We start from the raw sequence: 26680 nt of genomic DNA on the forward strand, positions 1-26680 counted from the left end.
GAGGGTAGAAGAGCTAGAACAATGGGAAGAGGAGGGGGATGGGCGAGCCACAAACTAGGGCAGCGTCTGCAGGGCAGAGGCTGAGGGAGCCAAGGTTGGGGATGGGGGCTGAAGAGAGAGCCCCAGGCGGCAGACTTCCCATACTGGACTCGCCACAGGCTGGCGCAGGGCCTGGACCCCCTGTCTTGAGCCTGCATTTTGCCCTCAGGCGTCCTAGACCAGGTCCTGGGCCTTGGTGTCCTGTTACTAAGGAGAGTGCCCATCACTTTCTGGAAGTCTAGGCTGGGGTGTGAGGGGGCCAGGTGGAGGGCTGGGAGGCAGGGCATGGATGGGCCCCACCCTCGTAGTTCTCTGTATTGGGCTTTTGTTTGATGAGCAGGTTGGAATAATGGTCTGGATGATCTGGCAGCCCCACCCTCTCACAGACGCCCCCCCATCCCCCCACCCCCGCTGAGACTGAGTGCCTGGGACGGAGGCAGGGAGACCTGGGCTTCCCCTTGGCTGCCCTGCTTGAGCATCTTTAAAGGACTCCACCCCACCTCACCCCAGTTTCTCCTGTGCAGCCTCTGACTTCTTGGTTCGGGCACAGGGACTGGGTGCCCTGTGCTGAGGCTGGATCGGGCTCTCAAAGATGCCTCACGATGGCCTCCCGAATAGAGGGGAGGGTGATGATGGCCTCGCCGTGACTGGGGGGGGTCCTGCTGGTGCAGGCAGGGCTCGGGCGGTTGGGCCTGTAGAACTGGGCGGTGCGCTGCAAGGCGGCACTCTGGGAACCCTGGTTTTCTAACTGGGAGGGGAGGTGGAGCGAAATGAGGAGCAAGGCCCTGGAGGGAGGGGGAGCCCTGCAGGCAGGGGGACAGGCGAGGCCTCCTGTGAGGTGTAACCGGACCCCTCCGACCTGCCGGACGCAGGGTGTCTGCGGTCCTGACCCCAGGGACTATTTCTCCACTTCCCAGGGCCCGGTCCTTCACATAAGGCCGCGGCAGGCTGGGCCATGGGCTGGGCCCGTGGCCATGGCCTTCACGGACCTGCTGGACAGCCTAGGTGGCGTGGGCCTTCTCCAGCTCGTCTGGCACGGCCCTGCTGCTGCTGCCCTGTACCCTGCTGGCCTGTCACAACTTCCTGCAGAACTTCACGGCCGCCGTGCCCGGCCACCACTGCCGGGGCCCCGTCAACCACACCGTGGCCGCCACCAACCGCTTGGGGGGCTGGCGGAGGGCTACCGTACCCCTGGACCAGCTCGGGGCCCCCGAGCCATGCCGGCGCTTCACGGAGCCTCAGTGGGCCCTCCTGAGCCCCAACACGTCTGTCCACGGAGCGGCCACGGAGGGCTGCAAGGACGGCTGGGTCTATGACCGCAGCGTTTTCCCGTCCACCATCGTGATGGAGGTCAGCGGGGTGGGGGTGGGGGCCGGGGTGGTGCTGGCGGGGGATGCTGCCCGAGGCCGAGGCTGGAGCGTGCCTCTCTCCCCCGTGCAGTGGGATCTGGTGTGTGAGGCCCGCCCCCTCCGCGACCTAGCTCAGTCCATCTACATGGCCGGGGTGCTGGTGGGCGCCGCCGTGTTCGGCAGCCTCGCGGACAGGTGAGTCTTGGGGGAGGAGGGTCCCAGCCACCTGAGCCTCTTCATTTATCTTACTTTATTGACGTTGATTTGTATAGAGATAATTCATTCGCAGGGTTCACCATTCCAGAAGGTGTGGGAGAGTCTGCAGGGAAGAGTCCCTTTCCCACTCCTGCCCCACTGCCCGGGGATTTCTAGAGGGCAGCCTGGTTTCTGTGTCTCTTACCAGAGGTTTTATGATTTTATGTCATCCAAGCCAACAGGGACATATGCTCTGTCCCACTTTTGTCTTACAAATGCTGGTGCACCCGACGTGTGCTTCTGGACCTGGCTTTTACTTCCCTTCGAGGCCTCTGCATGTTCCTTTAGAAAGAGCTTTCTGGTCCTCCCTACCGTCCCTGCTGAATTCTACTGTTTGGGCGACCAGAACTGAGCAGAACGGCCCCTGAGTAGAGCCGGCAGCCCTTCTAGAGAGACCCCAGGAAACCCAACGTGGCGCTAGGCTCCAATGGAGTCGGCTCCACACCTCCTCTGTCCTATTTCCCCTGCCTTCCAGCTCGTCCTCCCCTTCTCCCTGCCCTCCTCCTCCCCTCCCTGCCAGTTCTGGGGGGCTCTCTGGCACCCTGGAGTGTGGACTGCCCCCCAACCCCGTGCTGCATGCCTCAGACCCCTCATGGGCAGCTCTGTCATGACCCTGGTCATACTGTGTCACAACCCAGCCTGGCCTTCCCGTGGACGAGCTTGTCTCTTATCCATGGTGTCGAGTTTGTCACCAGCCCCCAGTGCAGGACGGTTTCCTAGAGGCGGTCGAGGCATGTTTGTGTCAGAGAATGAATGAGTGAACAAATGAGTGGATCCCGGGATGGGCAGTGTGTGGCCCCTTTCCTGGCCTGCTGCCCTCCCAGCCACGCTAGGCCTCTGGCCCTGGACCCTCACAAATAGGGCAGTGCCGAGGCCAGACTGGGTTAACTCTGCTACCCGGAACCCTGACCTTCGACCCCTTTATGGTGTGGCAAGCCCCCCCCCCCACCTCCCCAGCATGACCAGTTCAAATGAAGACTTGATGTTGGGGTCCTGCTCCCACTGGCCTGTGAGTCCTGGTGGGAGGCCTCCGTCCAGCCGGAAGTTCACTCAGGGGACCCTCTGACCACAAGCCCCGAAGATTAGGAGCTGGGTTGGGGGGCCAGAAATACTCGAGTGAAGGAACAAAAGAGAAAAGACGTCTCTTCGGGTCCGGTTTTCCCTCCCTGACCAACCTCGGCTGCCACTGCCTGGGTCCCAGCAGACGTGCCTGGTTCTGTTACGGGGGACTGGCCTGGGAGGCAGCTTCCTCTTGCCCTCCCTCGGCAACCCCCACAAGGGATGCAGCCGCTGCCTCCGGAAGCTAACCCCGTGCCTGGCGCCCGGCTCAGGTTGGGCCACAAGGGCCCTCTGGTCTGGTCGTACCTGCAGTTGGCAGTTTCGGGGGCGGCCACAGCCTACTTTGGCTCCTTCAGTGCCTACTGCGTCTTCCGGTTCCTGATGGGCATGACCTTCTCCGGCATCATCCTCAACTCCCTCTCCCTGGGTGAGTCCAGCCAAGGAGGGGCCTAGAGGGGAGGAGGGCTCGCGGAAGCGGGAATGGCGCCCTATTAGTGGATGTCCTACCTGTTGTGTGGTGCTGGGATTCTCGTCCAGTGACTTCCACTCAGAGCCCCCACCCCAGGGTTCTTGGGCGACCTGGGCTCTCAGCCATGGCCCTGCCGGCAATGAGCCGTGGACCCTGGGTTGGGATGTGCCCATCTGTATGCTGAGAGGGTTGGGTTATTTCCTGTGTGCGATGGTCCACAATAACCATTTAGCAAACTCCTACTGTTTGCCACGCCCCGTGTGGGCTCAGTGTGGGGACACAGAAGGGAGCTGAGACACAGTGGTCCCCGAGGCTGCAGGTATCCTAAGATTATGTAGCTCCAAAAAGGAACAGGGCTCACCCGGGCTGCAAAGGTGGTGACTCCTTAGCACCATGGTGGAGACCTGGCCCCTTGGAAGCCAGGTGGGAATGTCCCCCACCCCCAAAGTGACAGGGTCAGTCCTCACTGGAGGCTGGTTTCAGGCAGCGGCTGGAAGCTCCAGCATGGAGCACTGGTAGGCAGTGGAAAGCTCACGGTGCACACAGGCCTGCCACTTGCTTGTGCTGAGGGCTTAGTTTGCACCTGGGACACTACCAGGCTCAGGGAGGGTCTGAGGGATCCAGAGACTGCTGCCAAAGACGGAATGGGTCTTTCTTTTCAGGGATGGGGAGGACACCTTAGGGCTAGAGAGCCAGGATGTACCAGGCTGGCACACCTGACAGCCCCCTCCCTGAATCAGGACACTGAAGCTTGTTGATCTCACGCACGATCCCGGCAAATCCCAGCCCACTCACCTCAGCCTCCAGGCTGGGCGTCCAGCCGCAGCTCATGGGATCGGAAGGCAGGAACAGACGTGCACGGGCCATCTCGTGCTAGAGTTACCTCTATGACACTCACACCCCTACATACACACATACACTCCTACCTACAAACACCCCTGCGCACACCTACTACTAGAACTACTACTATGTACCAGATGCGGCTCTAAGCACCAGAGATGGAGTAATGCACAAAGCAGATCTCTGCTCCCATGGAGCCTGTGCTCTGCGGGGGAGGAAAGACAGCCACATGAATAGCGGATCATGTAGTATGTTGGACGGGGATAAATGCTGCAGAGGAAACTGAAGTCCAGAAAGGGGATAAGCAAGCAGGGATTGGGGGGTGCAGAGTGGCCAGGGGAAGTCCTCACTGAGCAGAGTTTGCTGGAGGGAGGGAGTGCGCCCCGCGGCTATCTGGGGGAAGAACACTCCAGGCAAAGGCCCTGATGGGGTGTGTGTTTCTAGTGGGCTCAAGAGGAAGGGGTTCATTTTTTTTTTTTAAGATTTTATTTATTTATTTGACCGGGGAAGGGGGGAGAGCGCACAATCAGGGGAGAGGCAGGCAGAGGGAGAAGCAGGCTCCCCACTGAGCAGGGAGCCCAATGCAGGACTCGATCCCAGGACCCTGGGATCATGACCTGAGCTGAAGGCTGACGCTTAACCGACTGAGCTACCCGGGCGTCCTGAGGAGGGGGTTCTTGTGGCTGGAGCAGAGCACAGGGTGGGAAGCGGGGAGGGGAGTGGTGACAGATGAGTTGGGGGTGCAGATCCTTAGCCCCTGTGACCGCTTACAGACTTTGGCTTTGACTCTGAGCAAGACAGGAGCTACTGGAGGATCCCAAGCTGAGGAGAGGCCTGACCTGATCTGACTTAGCATTTGCCAGGGTCCCTGTGGAGGCCGGTTCCGCGGCTCCTGCGGTCACCAGCCAGCTGCAGACTGGTTCGGGCCGGGGGTAGCAAGAAGAGGCAGGAAGGGCTCGACTGGGTTCTGCTGGTAGAAGCAGCAGGATTTGCTGATGGACTGGACACACGAGCTGGCTGCTCATGGGAAAGAAGTGTCCTCGTTAATGGCTACAGTTGCCTTTTAAGCTTGTGCATGATTTGGTTTTTTTGTTTTTAAGATTTTTTTATTTATTCATTTGAGACAGACAGATACAGAGAGAGAGCATGAGCAGGGGGAGAGGCAGAGGGAGAGGGAGAAGCAGACTCCCTGCCGAGCAAGGAGCCCGATGTGGGACTCGATCCCAGAACCCAGAGATCATGACCTGAGCCGAAGGCAGGCGCTCAACCATCTGAGCCACCCAGGCGCCCCAAGTGTGCATGATTTGTTAATCAGTCCCCCAAGCATGGACAGCTAGGTTGTTTCCAAGTTTTGCTATTTACAAAAAAAGTCTTGTAATTAAGAGCCATTGTATTTCCTTTCCTACCAACCATTTACATGTTTTGCCTGTTTTTTTGTGGGTTTTTTCTTTTTCTTTTCTTTTTTTTTTTTTTTTTGCCTTTTGGTCATTTTCCTATAGATATGTAAGAATCCTTCCAATATTAGGGAAATTCACCCTTTCTCTATAATTTGAGTTGCAAATTTTTTGTTTGACTGTTTTCGCTGACATTATGACTTGACTTATGGTGTTTGCTTTTTTTATTGTTGTTAAAGCCAGTCAAGGTGTTCGTTCTTATATGCACTCTAATTTTTGTAAAGTCAAGATTGTTGTTCTTCCCTTTTATTGCTTCTGAGTTTTGTGGCATTCTTAGAAAAGACTTTCCTGACTCTAAGATTGAAAAAAAAAGTTGCCATGATTTTTTTCTAACATTCTTGTGGTTTTATTGGTTATATTTAGTTCTTTGGTGCACCTGTGGCTCAGGAAACCTCTGGAAAAATTTCAAGTAGCCACAGAGTCGCCATGAAAGGCACAGGTGGATTAGACAACCATGGGGGCTGTGAGTCCTACTGATCCTGTCCTGATTCTCTCTGCAGTCGTGGAGTGGATGCCCACCTGGGGCCGGACCATGGCGGGGGTCTTGCTGGGGTACTCCTTCACCCTGGGTCAGCTCATCCTGGCCGGAGTGGCATACCTGATCCGCCCCTGGCGGTGGTTGCAGTTTGCTATCTCTGTTCCTTTCCTCATCTTCTTCCTCTATTCTTGGTACGTCCCGACAGAGAGGGGGGTGGGTGGGTGCACCCATGTGACTGAGCCCCACCTGTGACAGTCTGGGGCTATGCAGTGACTGGGACTTGCTGGACATGGTGGGGACTCGAAAGAGGGTCGATGCTTGTGGGGACCATGGGCTCACGGGTACTGCCGATGGCTGTTGGGAAGCTCCCATAAAATCCCTCACATTAGTGTAGGGCCCCAGAACGTTCGAGTGGTTTTGCCTCATCAGTTCCTTTGCAACTCACAACAGGAGGGGAACTGAGGCACAGCCCAGGGAGGGCCCCTGTTATTCTAGCCACACAGCAGTGTCAGAACCAGATTCAAAACTGGATCTGTGAACGTTTCTAAGTGCCCTTTAGCAGTTCGCTGTCTGCTGTGCTTTGGGAAAGGGAAGCTGGCGTGTCCCCCGGTCTTCCCGAGTCTGCAGGCAGCAGGAAAGGGAAGGAGAGTGTACTTGGGTTTGGAGAATGGAAGGAGCTCTACTCACCCCTGCCATCCTTCATCCTCCTTTCGGTGCCAGGTGGCTGCCAGAGTCATCCCGGTGGCTCCTCCTCCATGGCAAGTCGCACCTAGCTGTGGAGAACCTGCGGAAGGTGGCCGTTATGAATGGGAGAACGGAGGAAGGGGAGAGGCTGACCACAGAGGTAGGCGGCATGGGTGGAAGAAAGGGGAGGGACCGTTTTTAGTCTGGCTGGTGGCCTTAAGATGTGCCGGGACTCAGTGGCTTGCCAGGAGCCACCGTCCACCCAGGGGAGGAGGCTGGGAATAGAGAGAGAAGGCGAAAAGGCGAATGGCTGTGTGATCTGAGAGCAACAATTTAACGGCTTTGTTCATCAGTCCACCCATCTATGCCGTGGGGAAATAACCCCATTCACATTGACACCTCGCCGAAATTTAAATAAAACAAGAAAATAAAGTGAAAATATTAAAGTAGAAGTCATAAAATGAAATTATCAAAGAACCAATAATAAAAGTACCCTTAACGATGAATACCAGCATAAGATAATTACCATTTGTAAGATAGTTACCATTCATTATAAATACGTACGGTTTCTCAAGCCCCGTGTTGGCACTCTGCTAAGGGCTTTATGTACATAATCTCATTTAATGTGTTACTTTTGGGGGGCGCCTGGGTGGCTCAGTCGTTAAGCATCTGCCTTCGGCTCAGGTCATGATCCCAGGGTCCTGGGATCGAGCCCGGCATTGGGCTCCCTGCTCCGCCAGAGGCCTGCTTCTCCCTCTCCCACTCCCCCTGCTTGTGTTCCCTCTCTGGCTGTGTCTCTCTCTGTCAAATGAATAAATAAAATCTTAAAAAAAAAAAAAATCCTTAAAAAAAATGGTACTTTTGTGGTTGAGGATACTGAAGTTTGAATGGACCAGGTCATTTGCCTAAGAACACACAGTGGGAAGTGGCAGAACCACTCAGAACCCCTGCCTTTAACCACTGCCCAAGCCTATCTCAGAGTCTCTACCAGGGGTGAGGCGTGAGGGTCCCTCGAGAACCACAGGTGTCAATTTCAGCCTAATCAGCCCGCAGCTCAGGAGCCTTGGGACTCACATTGGAGCCTCTGCTTCATCCCGAAGCTCTGGAAACAATCTGTTGAGAGCCATCAGTCCCAGCATGCAGAGACTAGAACCAGCCACCTTGCTGGGGACCTCAACTTTGACCTTCCTCTCCACAGATAAAGGGACTCCTCGCAGGAAAATAGGGTCCCAGATCCTTCCCTTCTGCTGATCAAACTTCCCTTGTCCAGGTGGTGAGCTCCTACATCCAGAGTGAGATTGCAAATGTGCACACCTCCAACTCCATCTTGGACCTCTTCCGAACCCCGGCCATCCGAAAGGTCACGTGCTGTCTCATGGTGGTCTGGTAGGTGATATGCTTGCGCCTAAGTCTTTGACCTGAGACAGGGACACACCTTTTATCCCCACTTCCAAACTCTGTTCTCAAATGCATTGAGCAGGTGAGCCTTGTGAATTCAATTTTGTTCCCTACTCTTTGTCTAGGGTCCTTGGCCCTCTGCTTGGCGCTGAGATGTGGTCATAGATGAGACATCTGTGCCGACCTAGGGACCCCACATCTGGACAGTGGGTCTCACGTTGGTGGGGGCGGTGCCCATTGGAATCACCCACGCAGCTTTTCCAAAATGTACCTTGTCCCATCCTGATAGGCCCTTGGGGCTCTGCAGGAGATTCTGGGAAGTGTCCCACCCTGGAGAAACACTTGTGGGTCAGAAAGGGACAGACAAGGAAACGATAATGTCTATGAGGTATGACAAGTGTCCCTATAGCAATTCTCCTGATTGGGGCTGCCGAGGGCTTCATGCAGGAGACGGCATCCAGGTGGATTTTACAAAAATGGTTGTGGCGTTTGCCAGGGGACCAGGAAGGGATTCATAGCAGCTCACATAGATAAACATGAAGTGTAAAATGGCTAAAACCACAAGGGCAATCCATTCCCATTAGCACAGACTGGCAGCTGGCAAACCCTAAGGTAAGGAACTGATTTAGAAAGGGGGTAGGGAGCCATTTTAATTGTGCTTGACAGGATGTCCTAGATATGTAAAGGGTAAGGGTTGGTATTTGTGACGTAGGGAACACAGGCAATGAGTGATCTGTTCTCTGGAGGAGACCCAGCCGTTTTGTTTTGTGGTTACTGGCCAGGCTGTGGTGGAAGACCAGACTACCTGGGTGACCTTGAGCAAGTCAGCCAGCCTCCTGGTGCCCCAATTTCCAGCTTATATATCTACCCCTAAGGTCCTTTTGAGAACTAAATGTTTAGACATGTAACCCCCCACCTGGCCAGGGTAAGTGCTTGGATAGAGTCTATTCTCTGATTTAAGTTCAGAGCTGTGTTCCCTGAGCCCTGGAAATGTGGGATTGTCCACCACCCTGGACCTTTAGAGGGCTTCTGCCCTGGGCAGCCAGAGAGCTCCTCAGAACCCAAGTCAAGGAGGTGATGCTTTACCCCTGCTGGCCCACCCCTACTTCGCTGTCCTCTTCCCACTGGGAAGAAACATCATGAATTAAAAATTCCAGGGTTGAAAGTCCCCTCTTGGATCCTTCTGGAAAAAATAAGCTCAAGCCCATTTCTGTTCAAAGGAAGTAATTCAGGCAGCTAGTGACTGGGTCACCCAGATGGAGTTTCTGCCGGCAGGTGGGGAGATTTGGGAGGAAGAGGAAGGGTGAGGAACTGGTGGATTTTCACAAGCCTCTGTTGTAAATGCCTTCCGTGAACTTGGATTTCTTTTTCTCTACTGGTTTGTTGTTATTTTTTTCCCCCTAAATTACAAAAGCACTGCATACTCATTGGGAAAAAAAAAAAATGTTTTTCCAAACAACCCAGAAACATATAGGCAGGATATTGTATTGGTTGCGAGGCAGGACTCAACTGTAGTTTAATTTAAAAAAACAAGACAAGGGGCACCTGCGTGGCTCAGTCCTTAAGCGTCTGCCTTCGGCTCAGGTCATGATCCCAGCGTCCTGGGACCGAGCCCCGCATCGGGCTCTCTGCTCGGCAGGAAACCTGCTTCTCCCTCTCACACTCCCCCTGCTTGTGTTCCCTCTCTCGCTGTCTCTCTCTCTTTCTGTCAAATAGATAAATAAAATCTTTAAAAATACATAAAAAATTAAAAATAAAAAAAAACAAGACGAAATAAAAGGCAGGACTCTGGAACCCGACTGCTTGGATTTGAATTCCAGCTCTGCCACTTATCTGCCACAGCTCTGTCTCCATGGTCTTGGGTGAGTTACTTAACCTCTCTGTGCCTCAGTTTCCCCGTCTGTAACATTGGTATGATAGTACCTACCACATAGGGCGGTTGTGAAGATTAGAAGCATTCATGTATGTGAAGCCGATAGAACAGTATCTGACACTTAGTAAACTCAAGATGCGTACCTGTTATCACTGGATGAGAGGAAAGCGAACGCTCCTTCTCCCACTCTGCTCCCCCCTACCCCCCAGCAGCAAGCCCTGCCAAGCATGAGTCTGTATCCTTCCAGACCTTTGTACACACAAGACACACACTTGTATTCTTACAAAAATGGGTTAATACCATACATATCTGCTACTTGCTTCTAATAACTTAACCATATCTGTAATTATCTTTACAGTGTTACATGAATCCAGACCTGTCTAGGGTCAATAAGAATTACTGTATCACCTTTCTAGAAGTGTCTTCTCTTTTTCTCCATCTCCCCTGACTCACATAGCTGGGGGTAGGTGGGAGGGATGGTAGGCGTTTCTCAGTAAGTGCTAAGGGGGCAGAGGCTGGGGTCTTACTTGGAGAGAGCCCCCTGCCAAATTCCATTTTTCCACTTCCCCTCCCCAAGATGTTCCAGAGCCTATGTCAACATATGGTCTCACAGGGAAACAAAACCAGTCCAACCTGCTGGGGTTCATGAGGGCCAGTCCCATGCTTTTATTGTTACGTGGGTAAATGACACATAAAAGAAAGTTCAACATCATACTTCTTCCTTCTGAAGGCTGAGTAGTTACCTGCAACCACCACATGCTCTTTATCCATCCATCCATCCATCCATCCATCCATCCATCCATCCATCCATCCATCGGTCGCAGCTTGGGGTTGCTTCCATCTTCCTGCTCTTGTGAATAATGCTGCTATGAACACGGATGTACAAATATCTCTTTGAGACACTGCCTCAGAGACATTTTAAATTTCTCTGGAGACCCCCTCCCCCCCACCCCAGTGTGGGAACTCCAGACCTTTGCCGTCAGATTGACCATAAACCCCCCTTGGCGGAAGCAGACATCTGTAGGTGTAGATTTCTCAGTAAACATTGAGAGACGCTGTGAGGGTCCAGTGGGGTCTTTGCCTGGTTGGAAGCCTCTCGTTTTCTCCTTCCAGCTTTTAGTTGTGAAGCTCAGACCAGCCACTGAAGGTGGAGGTGGAGGGGCTGGAGCAGTGCAGATAGGGGAAAACAGGAAAACACTCACACTCCAGAGCCCACGGACTTGACTTGGGGAGCAGGTGGTTAAGCAGGGACATGGAGGGAGGAGCCTGGGCTCTAAGACCCAAGTCAGAGACTTGGATTTGGTGAAGGGGAAAGGGGGGTGGGTTAAATTCAGGGGATTTAATGCCCTGACAATGGCATCCTGTGTCATTCATCCTGTGTACCGTTCCCTGGGTCCAGAACAGTGAACCCTGGCCATAGCAGGACCATTCTTCTGCCTCTACCAGGTTCTCCAACTCCATGGCTTACTACGGGCTGGCCATGGACCTGCAGAAATTTGGACTCAGTGTATACCTGGTGCAGATCCTGTTTGGAGTCATAGACATCCCGGCCATGCTAGTGGCCACCACCACCATGATATACGTGGGCCGCCGGGCCACCGTGGCCTCCTTCCTCATCCTGGCTGGGCTCATGGTGATCGTGAACATGTTTGTGCCAGAAGGTGAGCCATGTGCTTCTGCCATGACCGCCTAGGAGCCTCTGGGGTCTGGGGTCTGGGGTCTGGTGGGCAATGACTACAGCAAAGGAACAGGCTGAGGGATGTTCTTCTGGATCTGGAGAGGAAGTGACTGTCCATTAGCAGAGTTTTTACTACGCACTCAGCACCATGGCGGAGAATTGGCAAAGACCCCAAAGCACTTACCATCTTGTCAGGGAGATCAGGTTGATGACCTTTGAAATTCCCAATGCCCAGGGGCTCCAGGCCAATGTCAGCAATGTCAAGGAATGGGACCCAACTGTAGGTATTTAAAGAACAGTCCAGTGATTCCAGCAAGAAGCCGGGGTTGAGTTGCAGAGTCCTAGAGCTTGTGTGAAGCCAAGGGCACATGGCCTTGGGCAGCTTGTCTGATTTCTCCGGGCATTATCGCCTTCCTGTAAAATGGATAGATTATTTCTATTGGTATTTTGACATATTTTCTTCCAGTCTTTTTTCCTTTTTGTAGATTTTGTATTTGACATAATTGAGATAATATTATATATGTACATATATATAAAAATGGGATTATATATGTATATATGTGTTATCTTATTTATACATTTAAGATATATCCTATTTCACTATATGTTATAACATAAATATGCTTTTTCATGTTATTTATTTATTTTTATTGTTATTATTTTTAAAGATTTTATTCATTCACTTGAGTGAGAGAATGGGAATGCATAGCAGGGGAGGGGCAGAGAGGGGGGGAGAAAGAGACTCCCTGCTGAGTGGGGTCGACCCCAGGACCCTGAGATCATGACCTGAGCTGAAGTTAGACGCTCAACCAACTGAGCTACCCAGGATCCCCTATTTACTATTATTTTTTAAGTAGGCTCCAGGCCTAGCATGGAGTCCAACATGGGACTTGAACTCATGACCCTGAGATCAAGACTTGAGTTGAGACCAAGAGTTGGATGCTCAATGGCCTGTGCCAGCAGGCACCCCAATATGCTCCATGACCCTAATTTTGTTCATACAAATGTTCATACAAATGTTCCATGACCCTAATTTTGTATTACTATGTAATAATTCATCCAGATTGGTGCCTCACAACTCTTGCTGCATGTTGGAATCTCCTAGGGACCTTTATTTTTTTGGTTTTTTTGGGTTTTCTTTTTTGTTTTTTTAGGATTTTATTTATTTATTCATGAGAGACAGAGAAAGAGGCAGAGGGAGAAGCAGGCTCCCAAGGAGCAGGGAGCCCGACACGGGACTCGATCCCAGGACCCTGGGATCATGACTGAGCCGAAGGCAGATGCTTAACCATCTGAGCCACCCAGGCGCCCTCTCCTAGGGACCTTTAAAGAAATACCCAAACTTGAGGCTATCCCCAAGAGGTTTTAATATAACGGAGAGGGGGTAGAGCCCAGATGTGGGTGTTTTATAAATCTCGCCTCCTGGATCCAGTGTGCAGTCAGAGGACGTACCATAATTTCCTTGACCATTGCTTCGATGTTGGGCATGTGCATTGGGGTTTTACTATTCATAACCAGTAGCAATGATGGTAACAGCAAACACTGAGTGAGCACTGAGCCCTTTGCACTCATGACGTCACGGAACCTTATGAGCACCCTGCAAAGCAGGTGCTGGTGTTTTCCTCATTTTACAGTTGAGGACAGGGAGGCTCAGAGAGGTTAAGTGACAGTGACCGAATGGGGATTTGCACCCAGGCCTAACTCCAAAGTTTGTCCTGCCTCGGGAACGGGAAAAGGAGGCAGAAGTGAGAGAAGTGCAGTGCGGGGTGTTCTGGGGCCTAAGTGGGAACATGAGGTCGTGGGAATCCCAAGCCCCTCCACCCAGTGCTCTGCCTACCCCCTCCCTTTTTGGGCTCTGAGCCTCAGCCTCTGCCTCTTCCCCAGATCCCATCCCCTCCTGAGCACCTCTGCTCCCACCACACTCCTCTGCCTGCCTGGTCCCCCCTGGGGCTCTGAGCTCCCCCTAACCCCCGGCTCTGCTTACCCCTCTGCAGATATGCAGACCCTGTGCACGGCCCAGGCAGCACTGGGCAAAGGCTGCTTGGCCAGCTCCTTCATCTGTGTGTACCTGTTCACCGGAGAGCTGTACCCCACAGAGATCAGGTGGGTGCATGGGGGGACGCAGAGCAGCACCTGCCCCAACCTGGGAGGCCCTGGAGTTCCAGGATGACACCTGCTGAGCTTGCTGAAGCAGGACCCCTTCTCCTTTCTGTCTGCCCCCTGACACCCAGGGCCTGGCACCCCCAGTTCTCTAGGCAGCCTGGGCCATGGCCACTGACCAGTCTGCACTTTTTAGGCAGATGGGGATGGGCTTTGCCTCGGTCAATGCCCGCTTTGGGGGTCTGGTTGCGCCCCTGGTCACCACACTCGGGGAGTTCAGCGCCATCCTGTCCCCCATGGGCTTTGGGGCCACTTCGATCCTGGCTGGGCTGGCTGGCTGCTTCCTGGCTGAGACCAGCAACGCGCCCCTGGTGGAGACCATCGAGGCCATGGAGAGGAGGTAAGGAGCCTCTGGGCATGGTGGGGGGGGATGGGGGGATGGCCAAACAGGCTGCAGGTGAAATAACTCAGGGTCTTCCCACTGCTCTTCCAATGTCATGGCTGGTGGGTGGGAGCCGTGTTGGGAAGACCAGCCTTGCCTACCCACCTTTGTCTAAGAGGCTTGGCTTTCATCAAGGACAGACCCAACAATGAATGGTGAAATAGAACGAAGAATAAACTGGAGACCAGGCAAAACAGGAACATGAGCTGAGGTCAAGCCTGGCAGAGAAGTGGGGATAACGGTTTGTGGGGAAGAGAGGTGCCATGTTCTGAAGCAAAGACAGGCCCGTGTGGCTGCCATGGTGGCCTTCAGATTTGGCCCAGAGCTTCCTGGCAACAGAAAGGGAGACCCGGTTACGGACTTCCGTCATATTGTCCAAGAGAAAAGGGGCTACCAGTTCTCTGGGAAAAGTGAAACTTTCCTCAACAATTAGCACTAGAAGAAATTTCTCTCATGGATCTCCTTAGGGAGGTCACTGAGTAAGGTGATGTCCTTGATGATGTTTCTAAAAGTGCCAGGTGGACTTGTTGCATTTCTCAGCAACAGTGGGGCCACTGAAGACCCTTGGTTGTGGGGAATGGGGCCAGGGAAGGGAACAGGGCCCAAGTCTGTAGCTTTCTCTGAGTCCAGCTTGATTCCACAGCTGGAACCATCTCTCCAGAGACCTGTGAGGTGGACTGTGTTTGAAATCCTTAAAATAATCCCCCATGAGCATCCTACATCTAACCTGAGCCGTGGACTAAGGCTGGACTCACATAGATCAAGGACAGGACACTTGCCTTTGGCAAGTCCTGTCAATTCTGCCTCCAAAATATATTTAGAATCTGTCCCTCTCTGTCACCCCTGTGACCATCCCCCTCTGAGTCTGGACAGCTCTAAAAGCCTCGTATCTTCCCCTGTCCCTTCCACTTTATTCTTTATACAGCAACTAGTGTGAAAGGCTTTCCATGTAAGAAATCACATCACTCTTCCTTGTAACCCTTCCCTGGCACCCTTTTATGTTGAAGATAAAATATGAAATCTCACAAGCTCCCAGGATCTGGCTCCTGCCAACACCAAGGCTGCTCTTTCTGTCTGGAATGTTCTTCTCTTTGCTCTCTGCCTGTTTAATTCCCATTCATGCCACAGGTATAGGTCTAGACACCCCAGATGCTGGGTTAGTATTTGTCAATAACCCAATCCAGAGCCTGTTTACAGGTGCTCTGAGATGTTGCCTGAGGGACCCAAGTACATGAAGAGACAACTGGAGGAGTGGCCCCCCCAATATTACTGTAATGGTTCTGGCCTGGGCATTTTTATTTATTTATTCATTTAAATATTTTATTTATTTTTTTGACAGAGAGAGAGATAGCGAGAGTAGGAACACAAGCAGGGGGAGTGGGAGAGGGAGAAGCAGGCTTCCCACAAAGCAGGGAGCCCGATGCGGGGCTCGATCCCAGGACCCTGGGATCCTGACCTGAGCCGAAGGCAGACGCTTAATGACTGAGCCACCATGCGCCCCTGGCCTGGGCATTTTTAAAGTCACATTTTGCTTACCCTAGCTATAGAAAAACCCAGCAATGCCAAATGAAATTCGAGTTTTGGGTAACAGAGCTTCGTTTGATCCTGCCAGGAACATTTATTATAAAGCTACTGTATGTTGTTACAGATGTGAACCAATTACATGATGGAGGCCATTTACTAAAAATAATTATTTAATTTAATTTAATTTAATTTAATTTAATTTATTGAGAGAGAGAGAAAGTGCATGGGGAGAGGGAGAGAGAGAATCTCAAGCAGACTCCACGCCCAGCACAGAGCCAGACATGGGGCTCGATCCTACAACTTTGAGATCATGACCTGAGCCGAAATCAAGAGTCCAATGCTTAACCGACTGAGCCACCCAGGCGCCCCTAAAATTAATTTTATTTTTTAAATTGTTGAGGGGCACCTGGGTGGCTCGGTCAGTTAAGTGTCTGCCTTCCGCCCAAGTTCATGATCCCAGGGTCCTGGGGTCAAGTCCCACATCCGGCTCCCTACTCAGCGGGGAGCCTGCTTCTCCCTCTGCCTGCTGCTCCCCCTGCTGTGCTCTCTCTCTCTGTCAAATAAGTAAATAAAATCTTTAAAATAAAATAAAATAAAATAGTTGGGAACAAGCCATTCTTTCCTACAACAATTTGCTGATTGGATCTGACCTAGCTGGTCCTGTCAGGAGTCCATTCATCCCAGGGAGTGTGGAAGAGCTTGCACACCCTGGGAAACTAACCAATATCCAAAATGCAGGAAGCTCTCCGAAGCTGCACAATGTTGCAGAGTAGTCCCAGATTTTGCATTGCTTTTATCGTTTATTTTTTAAATTATGTATGTGTGAGGGCATCTGCCTCCGTGTCTGTGTGTTGAGTGTGGTCTGGGGCAATCTCAAACTTACACTCTTTGTCTGAACCCTGGGAGAGAAAGTTGTTGAGACATCTCTGCCAAATATTCTGACGTGTAATTCTCTCCAACAAGGATGTTCTGTTACACAACCTCAGTAGAACCATCACAGTTAGAAAGCTAATATTGATATATGATTTCCATTTAATCCTCTGGCCTCATTCAAGTTCTGCCAGTCTTTCCCACCCCCACCCCTGCCCCACCACCAACATCCCATAAAGCAAGAGGATCCGGTTCAGAATCACAAGTGGCATTTAGATGTTGCATTTCGTTCAGGCTGGACTAGATCCTCGGGTGTTCTCAGACTCTCTTGACTCCAACAGTTATACAAGGTTTTATAACAGCAAGGACAGGGATGAGTCCACAGAGCACACTTATATAAGGCTTTCAGGAGATGAAGGATGCAATACAGTTAGGAGGAAGAAAATGCAGGCAATCATCAGGAAGGCCCAGGGCACCCAGGTACACTGCCTGGGGGTCCTCTCTGCCCTCTCTTTGGTCTCTCTCAGAGGCTGTCAGCATGAAAGGGAGATACCTCAATCTCGGGGAAGCCTAGGCACACGTCTGCCAAGGGGTTTTTTTTTTGGTATCCCGTTGGTCACAGCTAAAATCGGTTTGTAGAGCCAGGTAAAGCAATTGCAGACCATAAATCCATAATTTTCTTTTTTTTTTTTTTTTTAAAGATTTTATATATTTATTTGACAGAGAGAGACACAGCGAGAGAGAGAACACAAGCAGGGGGAGTGGGAGAGGGAGAAACAGGCTTCCAGCCGAGCGGGGAGCCCAATGAGGGGCTCGAACCCAGGACCCCGGGATCATGACCTGAGCCGAAGGCAGACGCTTAATGACTGAGCCACCCAGGCGCCCCAATCCATAATTTTCAACAAACAATATTAGACAAGCTGGGAGAGGCTGTCTCCAGAGGGAGAGTCACACTTTGACAGCCCATGAAAAATTACTGGCTAGTCCATATCATCCTTGCTGTGGTTGATGGGCAGTGTCTTGGCTCCAGATGTCTTTGAAGATGCACGCGGAGCTGCCACAGACTAGCTGTGAGCTAACAATGACCTTGACTGTTTGAAGATGGAGACCAGTTATTCTGTAGATCTCTCCCTGGTTTGGGGTTTTCTGATGTTACAGGTTGTAGCTCACGCATCTCTGGCAATGTTATCACAAATGTGAGGCCTGATTCTGCTTGTTGTATCCCATCAGCTGGTGCACGATTTTGGTTTGTCCTGTGATTGGTGATGTTCCCCTTGATCCCTTAATTAAGGAGGTACCTGCCAGGCCCTCTGCACTGTAAAGTTAATTCTTTTCCCCTTTGTAATTAACAAGGCTTTTGTGGTGAAGTACTTTATACTATGTAAGTATTCCATTCCTGATCAAACTTTCAATTTATTATGTATGTATTTGTATCATTATGGATTTATAAATCCTTATTTTTTTAAAGATTATTTATTTTTATTTATTTATTCATTCGAGACACAGAGATACAGAGAGAGAGAGAGAGAACATGAGCAAAGGGAGAAGCAGAGGGAGGGGGAGAAGCAGGCCCCCTGCTGAGCAGGGAGCCCGATGCGGGGCTCGATCCCAGGACCCTGGGATCATGACCTGAGCCGAAGGCAGACGCTTAACCCTCTGAGCCACCCAGGCGCCCCAATCCTTATTTTTCAATGTATTATACCCTGTTTATTTTGATGCTCAATTTGTCCTAAATTTGGGCAGTATGAACCTTTTGACTTCTGTGTTCTTTCAAAATTCTTTAAGCATGTTGTTGTTTCCTGGATAGCCTAGGAAATGAGTTTCCCCATAACTGTCTTGGCAGCAACCATTTCTCTGAGTGTCTTAACTCATTTTAGTAGAGAATGGTATTTAGAAGCCAAGATCCTTGGCGCACCTGGGTGGCTCAGTCGATTAAGCATCTGCCTCTTGATTTTGGCTCAGGTCATGGTCTCAGGGTTGTGAGATTGGCCCCCCATTGGGCTCAGCAGAGAGTCTGCTTGAGATTCTCTCTCTCCCTCTGCCTCTCCCCCACCTCTCTCTCTCTCTCTCTAAAATAAATAAATAAATCTTAAAAAAAAAAAAAAAAAGCCAAGATCCAGGTGTGAGGGGCTCATTATTATGGGGTTTTTCTGCTCTCAAGCCTCCCAGCGAACAGAGGTAGGGAATATATGAATATACATATAGGTACAGAGACCCGTACATCTTTTTTTCTGTATCTGTAGATCATACTGAAAACCATGAGTCACACCATTACCTCCAACACCACCCACCATCAGGTTTATATCAGTTTGCTCCCTTTTCATATTTTTTTTTAAAAGATTTTATTTATTTATTCACGAGAGACAGAGACAGAGAGAGAGAGAAGCAGAGGGAGAAACAGGCTCCCAAGGAGCAGGGAGCCCGATGTGGGACTCGATCCCAGGACCTTGGGATCATGACCTGAGACGAAGGCAGACACTTAACCATCTGAGCCACCCAGGCGCCCTCCCTTTTCATATTTAACTCCCTTCTCTGACAATGAGAAATCTGCCTTCCCTCAGCCTTAACGTATTTGCCTATTTGATCAATCCCCCGGCATGTAACTCATCCTCTCCTTCACAGACCCCTCCACACCCCACCTAGGCTCCAAAACCCCATGCCGGGACAGCCCTCCATGTCAACACCTACCTTGCTCTGCCCCACGTAATGGCTTTAAGATCAGTTGTTCAGGGGCGCCTGGGTGGCTTAGTTGGTTAAGCGACTGCCTTCGGCTCAGATCATGATCCTGGAGTCCCGGGATCGAGTCCCGCATCGGGCTCCCTGCTCGGCAGGGAGTCTGCTTCTCCCTCTGACCCTCCCCCCCTCCTGCTCTCTCTCTCTCAAATAAATAAATAAATAAATCTTTAAAAAAAAAAAAGATCAGTTGTTCAGGAAGAGAAGGGAAGAAAAGTTTTCCATATATTTTTGATGACACAGGTTGTCATTCTCATAAACAGATAAAGGACAATCCCGCTGACCTCCCCACTCCTCCAACCTCACACTCCTCTAGATTCCCCCTTGAGATTATAGCAAGTATAACCATGCCAAAAGTAGACTAGCCACACTCAAAACCAGTTTGCATCTCAAATAAACTTTTGTGTAAGAAGTTTAAACTTGTGACCTATTGAGGAAATGGTCATGATGCTTTTTTAGCAAATAGAATGGGCTAACATCTTGGGAAACAAAACCTGCTCTTGGGGAGGCACCAGGAGGAGCTTGTCCAGATGGAGCCCGCCATGAGTGAGCTGATAAACGTAGTGGACAGTGGTCAAGGAGCTGTGGCAGAGCTCTGGAGGCCAAGGATTTTACCTGGTGTTTAATTTAGCCTTTTCGAAATCTAATCTGTGTATTAAATCTAATCTATGTATTATTATTCATTGAGTTCCTATGATGGGTCAGACACAGGGCTAAGTATGGGGTGCAGGAGGAACAAGACAGGTGTGATCTCTGCCCTCCTGGAGGTTACAGAGGAAGAGAGACACAGAGAGAACAAAGACACAGAAATAAATGTGCAATTAAGAGAGACTAACTGGGGCGCCTGGGTGGCTCAGTTGGTTAGGCGACTGCTTTCGGCTCAGGTCATGATCCTGGAGTCCCGGGATCGAGTCCCGCATCGGGCTCCCTGCTCGGCAGGGAGCCTGCTTCTCCCTCTGACCCTCCCCCCTCTCATGTGCTCTCTGTCTCTCTCATTCTCTCTGTCTCAAATAAATAAATAAAATCTTAAAAAAAAAGAGAGAGAGACTAACTGAGTGACTGAGGATGCCTCTAGACTTAATGAAGGAGAAGGAATTAGCCAGGCTGAGAAGGGGGACAAGTGTGTCCCTGGAAAAGAGAACAGCTTATGCAAGGCCCCCTGAAGTCCCACGGAGCTGGCAGGAGCTGATGGCCAGGTGTGAACCTGAAAGATGAGCCTAGAGAGAGGCAGGGGCTGCCCTCGAGACCACTCTGAGAACTTAGGCTTTTAAGTTAATAGAGAAACCACTGCAGGACTTGGAGGAAGGGATTGATGTGGTCTGATTTTTAAAGACCCTTTCTGTCTCCTTTGCATTAGTAAGTCTCAGCCTAAATGGGCCCTTGGGTCTAGGAATTTAGAGCAGTTGCTTTAGAACAGTTTCTCAACCGTTTTTCATTATCACCCCTCCCACCCCCACTGTGGGGACATTTCTAGATATACATTTGTTTCCCTAATCACACCTCCACCCTGCCAATAACAATTGTATCTGTTCACGTACTTTGGCCCTTTGGATGGCCACAAACCATTGTAGTATCTCAGATTTTTCATCCCCCCCCACTCCAAGAACCAGTTTTCGCCCCCTGAGGGCCATATCACCCCTGTGAAGAATGAGTATTCTTCAGCAATGATTACCTGTTCCAACAGCCATAGGATCTCCTGCAGTTAAGATTTTTAGAGCCCCTGAGGGGCTTATAATCAGATACACATTTAATATGCTCCTGCATGATTCTCGAGTGTTCTGGTCCATGGGCTTCTTCAATAACCTGTCTGGGGTTCTTCTTGACAATTCCCTTCCAACCAAATATGAGACAGAAAAGACTCAACTTGTTTTGGTTTGGTAGGCAGTGGTGATGTTGGGGAACGGGAGGCAAGAAACGGCCTCTCTCATGAGTCAGTCAAGTGGAGTTTTCAACATCTGAACAATAAGAATTCAAGAACTGCTCAGCCCATTTCATTTTTCTCCATTTCTAATCTCATCATATAATTATGAGTGCTAGTCCCAGGCCTTGGGTGTCAAGGATTAAGATGAGAAGAAAATGGCTCTTTCGAAGGTTCACGTTACCCATCTCCAAGATGGCTACAAGCCAAGAGGGATTAGGGGTAACACACCTACCACCGGCTCCTAGGTTACATAAAGATATAAGGGTACTTCCTCATATTTATTTCACAGGCTGACGAAAATCCAGTTGTTAATAAGTTATTTGTGTGTAAATTGCTCCCATCCTTCATTAATCACAAGACCAGATAATGTTTCTCCAGAATGGTCTGTATGCCTGGCGGGGGGCCAGGTCAGCCTCCATGACCCAGTTGGGCTTATGCCCCAGTTTGTTGGAGCAATATAGCAAAAGAAGAGTTGACTAACCCTGCTCAAAAAATCCTTTCCTGTAAGATTATAACATTCACAGAGGAAATGCTGATAGAAAATAAACAGAGGAAAGGTATTCACGTCAGTCACAATCAAAGAAATGTAAGCTAAAACAAAAAAGAGGTCGTTGCTAAATATCCAATAAGGAAAACAGTTAAAACATAGTCATAGTCAATGATGAAGTATGGACAGGAAGGAGGAAACTCCTGCAACTTTCTGGAAGTTTCTTTAGCACTACCGATCATGAGATGGAAAAATTTTCATATTCTTCTAAGTAGCAACAACATTTCCATATCTGCCCTATGCAAATAAACTGAAATGTGGACAAAGTTTATTTACAAGGATATTCATCACCATGCTTAATATGCCTGGAAAAAAACGTAAACTCTCCAAATCTTCAACAATTTGAATAAATTATGATTACTGTGCAATAGTAAAAAGTTATGCTGATGAAGACTTTTAAGGGCATGGGTAATGTTTATATTATACTGTTAAATAGTATATTAAAATTAATTATGATATTTCCTAATTATGTCGAGAAATGGAGACTCGAGGGGCGCCTGGCCAGCTTGGTCAGTGGAGCATGCAACTCTTGATCTTGAGGTCATGAGTTTAAGCCCCACATTGGGTGTGGAGATTACTTAAATAAATAAATAAAAATAAACTAAAAAAAAGAAATAGAGACTTGAAAGAGAGAAAGAAGTATGTTAAGATGGTGACAGTGGTCACCTCATAGTTAGGAGTGACATTTAATTTTTTTCCTGGCTACTTCACATTTTAAAAATTATCTCCAGGGATGCCTGGCTGGCTCAGTCAGAAGAACATGCAACTCGATCTTGGGGTCCTGAGTTCGAGCCCCTTACTGGATAGAGATTAGTTAAATAAATAAAACTTAAAAATTTTTTTAATATAAAAATTATCTCCAAATTGTCTATATTGAGCAGGCTTTCTTTGGTAACAAAGGAGGAGAGGCACAAAGGAAAGCAATTATAAGAATTCAATTACGGGGCGTCTGGGTGGTTCAGTTGGTTAAGCAACTGCCTTCAGCTCAGGTCATGGTCCCGGAGTCCTGGGATCGAGTCCCACATCGGGCTCCAGGCTCAGCGGGGAGCCTGCTTCTCCCTCTGACCCTCTCTCCTCTCATGCTGTTTCTCTCTCTCTCTTTCTCAAATAAATAAATAAATAAAATCTTAAAAAAAAATTCAATTACATAATTTCCCAGACACAGGGGAGACCCTCTCAAGGCCCAGAAGCTAGGGAAGTGTCTGGGAAGATGCTGGTGCTCCTAAAAGCCTGCCAAGATGGCGGAAGGACCCATGAGAGGCAGCAGGGCCTGGACAAAGTTGCGAGGTTCCAACCGGTGACCTTCCATGGAGTTCTTCCCACTGGTAGTGGGGGCTTAGAGAGGTGAGGGGTGGGGGATGTGGTTCAGCCTTTCAGCAAGAGGTCTGGCGCTCACCAAGGCCAAAGCCCAAGCCATTGGTCAGCTGGGACCTCCTGCCACCCTCTCACCCATGGCAAACCCCAGTTCATGGCTGACCCCAGGACGTTTTTAATGCTTATTGTATTATATTTCAGACATTAAAAAAAGAAGACCATGGATTTCAGGTCACCCAACATGCTGCCTCTGGTCATCTTTGCTCATATGATGAATTTTAAAAATGGTGTTGAGCAAGCCTAACCATTGTAGTGGTTGAATCTGGAGGATGTCTGCCTCTGGGTTTTTAGGAATCATCTTTGGAAGGGATGGGGAATCCATGGACGGGAGCTGGGGAGGAACAGGCAGGCGGGACAGGCTCCTGTCCCTTAGCCCCCACCCCTCAGGCACACAACAGGTAAAGCCAATAAGCTGAATGGACCCAAAGGACAGAGTCAGAAAGACTATACAAGGCTTCAAGTGCAGAAAAAAGAGACATGGAGGACAGTAGAGCGAGAAGAAAGAAATGTCTCTTTGTGATTATGTGAAGAAATAATCACACACAAAAATGGCTTAAACCGTTGGACTAAAAGGTTAGAAATAAGAGTTACAAGGTAAGGATGAAAACTCTGATAAGACATTTGGAACATTGGAAAACGTTCTCAAACCAGAGCCAGTGAAAAGTAGACCAGAGAAATGGACGAGAGGTGTAAATGATGAAAACGAGAAAAAAAAGAAAACTAACATAATTACGTAGAACAAACCATTCTTGGTCTGCACAATTCCAGGATAAAATAAAAGAGACCAGAACACAAATTATTTCAAAGATAGAGGGATACAAGCGAAAAAGGCAAAGCTGCACCTGTTCAAAGGACAGAAAGCCCCACGGGGCAGCCCCCACACTGTTTGGGAGGCTATTCCAGATGACTTCCCTGCCATCTCCCAGCCCCTGACTCTCCTCCCTGCTCCAGCCTGGCTGATTCTCTACCTGGGGCAGAGCGAGAAGGGCCCTGGCAGTGCCTAGTCCCCCAGAGTCTCTGCAGGTGCCCCTGGTCCGCAGGGGAGCCAGGCCCAGCCCCAGCAAGTTCAGTGAACCGGGTGCCCCATTCACCAGCTGGGTGACCTTGGGTGCGTGTCTGGCCTCAGGTCCTCATTGGAAAACTTTTTGACCTTGCAGTCTTTCCCTGGGGTGCCCCCACGAGAACTAGAGGAAGGGCCACTGTGGCTTCTACCACCCTTGGGGGCTTTGGGCTAGTAGAGACATGTGTTGAATGCTGTGCATACAGCACCTGCTTCTCACCATGTCCTTTCTGCCTTTCCGTCTTATTTTTCCATTTGCCTTTTCATTTCAACAGAGTCAAAGGAGGTCTTTCCAAGAAGGATGCGGAAGAGAAGAGGGAAGAAATTTCTCTCCAGCAGCTGGGAGCTTCTCCCCTCAAAGAAATCATCTAAGCTGCCACAAGCCTGGTGCTTGCTGGCAGCCCCTCATCTGGTCTCCAGACACCCCTGGGGCTTTTCCTGACACTGATGGGGGTGAGGTTGGCCAAGGGCCGTGGTGGCTCTGGGGGTCCAGGCCAAAGAGCTGCTCACAAGCCAGGGCTGTGGTTGCTGGAAGGAAACTGCCACCAGCAGCCAATTGGCATCACAAACATGGAGAAAGTCAAGAGGAACCAGGGACCCTCCATGTCCAGGGACCAAAGGAGGAACTGTTTTCCTTTCCCATCCCCATACCTGTCCCCTTAAAACCTCTGTTCATTCTTGTTCTACCTCCAAACATTGTGTCTTTGCAAGGTTAAAGTGGCTGACATTTGTGCCCCTTGGCTGTCCCTGGGACAGCCCCACCCAGCTTGTCCTTGAGAACTCATTCTGCTCCACACCTTCGGCATTTACTCTGTCTTGCCGTATATACAATTAAAGTTCTCTTCCCCTGGTTGTGTATGACTTACCTTCTCAACTAGCAAATGTGGCATTTGCACATGGCACGTGCTTAGTGAGTAGTTGGTGAATATGTGATGAGCCAGACTCAGGCACTGGATAGAGACCTCTACCCCTCACCGGCATTCCTGGCAATACCACCTTGCAGAAACAGGATGTGGCGTGGTTCTCCAAACGTCTCACAGAGAGACGAATTCCTGGTATCCCTCTGACCTCAGATCCATTTCCAGTCCAGATGTTGGACAGGTGCCTGCACCCCTGGCCTTGCCCTTCAGTGTAATTCAGATTGGATCCATGAGGGATTCAAATCCTGGCTCTCTGAGTAGTCTTGAGCACATTTTCCTGTCTGATCCCTTCCTCCTGGAATTGCCAGAGAATCCATGAGATCAGGGCTCCACCCCTAAAGCTCAAGAAAAAAGCGCAATCTGGGGGAAAAGTAAAAATATCACAGTTTGGGCAGGAACCACTGCAACATGTCCTTTTGCCAACGTCATCTTTCAGCAGCTTACCGCTTGGAACAGAGCTTGAATGCGAATCCTCCAAAAAGCTGTCCCAAGGCATGAGCCTTGATGCACTAAATCCTCAGTCCCTCCCATAGATTTAACCGCTCATTCGGCGATCCTTTGTGTGTTTCCTTTCTTGTTTGAGTTGTTCTCAACCCACAGCCCTCAGCAGATCAGTAAATTTGAAAGGCGTCCTTTAAGATTCACCTTGGGAGTCACCTCCTCCAGGCAGCAGCATTCCCTGACCTCCCCTGCCTGCCTCTGGGCTCTCGTGAGTCCCTCCTCACATTCTCCCTGCTGTGCTGTGATGGGTTCATTACATGCTGATCTATCATAGTGGCTCCTTGAAGACAGGTAGGTCATCTTTGTGTGTATCTACCACGGTCCACCTCACAGTAGGTACTCAGTTCGTGTTGCTGGAGTGGATGAAATAGTCATGAGGATTAAAAAACAAAACAAAACAAAAACACGTGACCTGTCACTGCTGAACTCTGAGGGAGGAGGCAGTAAAACAAGATTTTGTACATGTTTTATTAAAAAAACAGAATTTGGGGGCACCTAGGTGGCTCAGTCGGTTAAGTGTCTGTCTTGGGCTCGGGTCGGGATCCCAGGGTCCTGGGCTCGAGTCCTGCATTGGGCTCCCTGCTCCGCGGGGAGCCTACTTCTCCCTCTCCCACTGTCTCTCCCCCTGCTCGTGCTCTCTCTCTCTCTCTCTCTGACAAATAAAGAAAATCCTTAAAAAAAATAAACTTTTGAGAGAATACAACATGCCAGGGAGATTACTGAGGTTATTATAAACAATGTCTGGACCACGCTTCAGAGCCATAGTCCCCAGGATCCAAAACAATCGAAATCAAATGAGTCAAAGACCCCTTTGAAGGAGTCACCTTTTTAAGCCAAGCCACTCGCTCAATGTAATTATGTAATTGTACATAATTATGTACAATTGAGTTTATGTAATTGGGTTTCAACTTCCCCAGAAGTGTTAATCCAGGCATAGCAGGTGGTGGTGGCCACAACACAGCTTGCTCAACTAAGAGATAGTGAAGGGTTATCCTGTTATCAGGAACAACTTGGGCCAGAGAATCTAAGGATTTTTTGTTGGGCAGCTATTGTTTTTTTTTAAAGATTTTATTTATTTATTTGAGAGAGAGAGAGTGAGAGAGAGAGCGCAA

The 26680-nt window shown here is 49.9% G+C and overlaps 1 protein-coding gene across 1 annotated transcript; it reads left to right on the forward strand.

Moving 5' to 3' along the window:
- The first annotated feature begins 326 nt into the window (after nucleotides 1–326).
- LOC118016040 (solute carrier family 22 member 20-like) lies at nucleotides 327–24999 on the forward strand. Its single transcript, XM_035013207.1, is given in 11 exon segments — nucleotides 327–1073; nucleotides 1075–1389; nucleotides 1480–1583; nucleotides 2975–3129; nucleotides 5966–6134; nucleotides 6664–6787; nucleotides 7898–8013; nucleotides 11345–11559; nucleotides 13571–13679; nucleotides 13873–14076; nucleotides 24423–24999. Coding segments are annotated over 11 exon segments (1872 nt in total). The 5' UTR covers nucleotides 327–809; the 3' UTR covers nucleotides 24520–24999.
- The last annotated feature ends 1681 nt before the right edge of the window (nucleotides 25000–26680 follow it).

The sequence above is a fragment of the Mirounga leonina genome, unplaced genomic scaffold (assembly GCF_011800145.1).
Source record: "Mirounga leonina isolate KUSES-001 unplaced genomic scaffold, KU_Mleo_1.0 Mir_166, whole genome shotgun sequence".
Classification (NCBI taxonomy): domain Eukaryota; kingdom Metazoa; phylum Chordata; class Mammalia; order Carnivora; family Phocidae; genus Mirounga; species Mirounga leonina.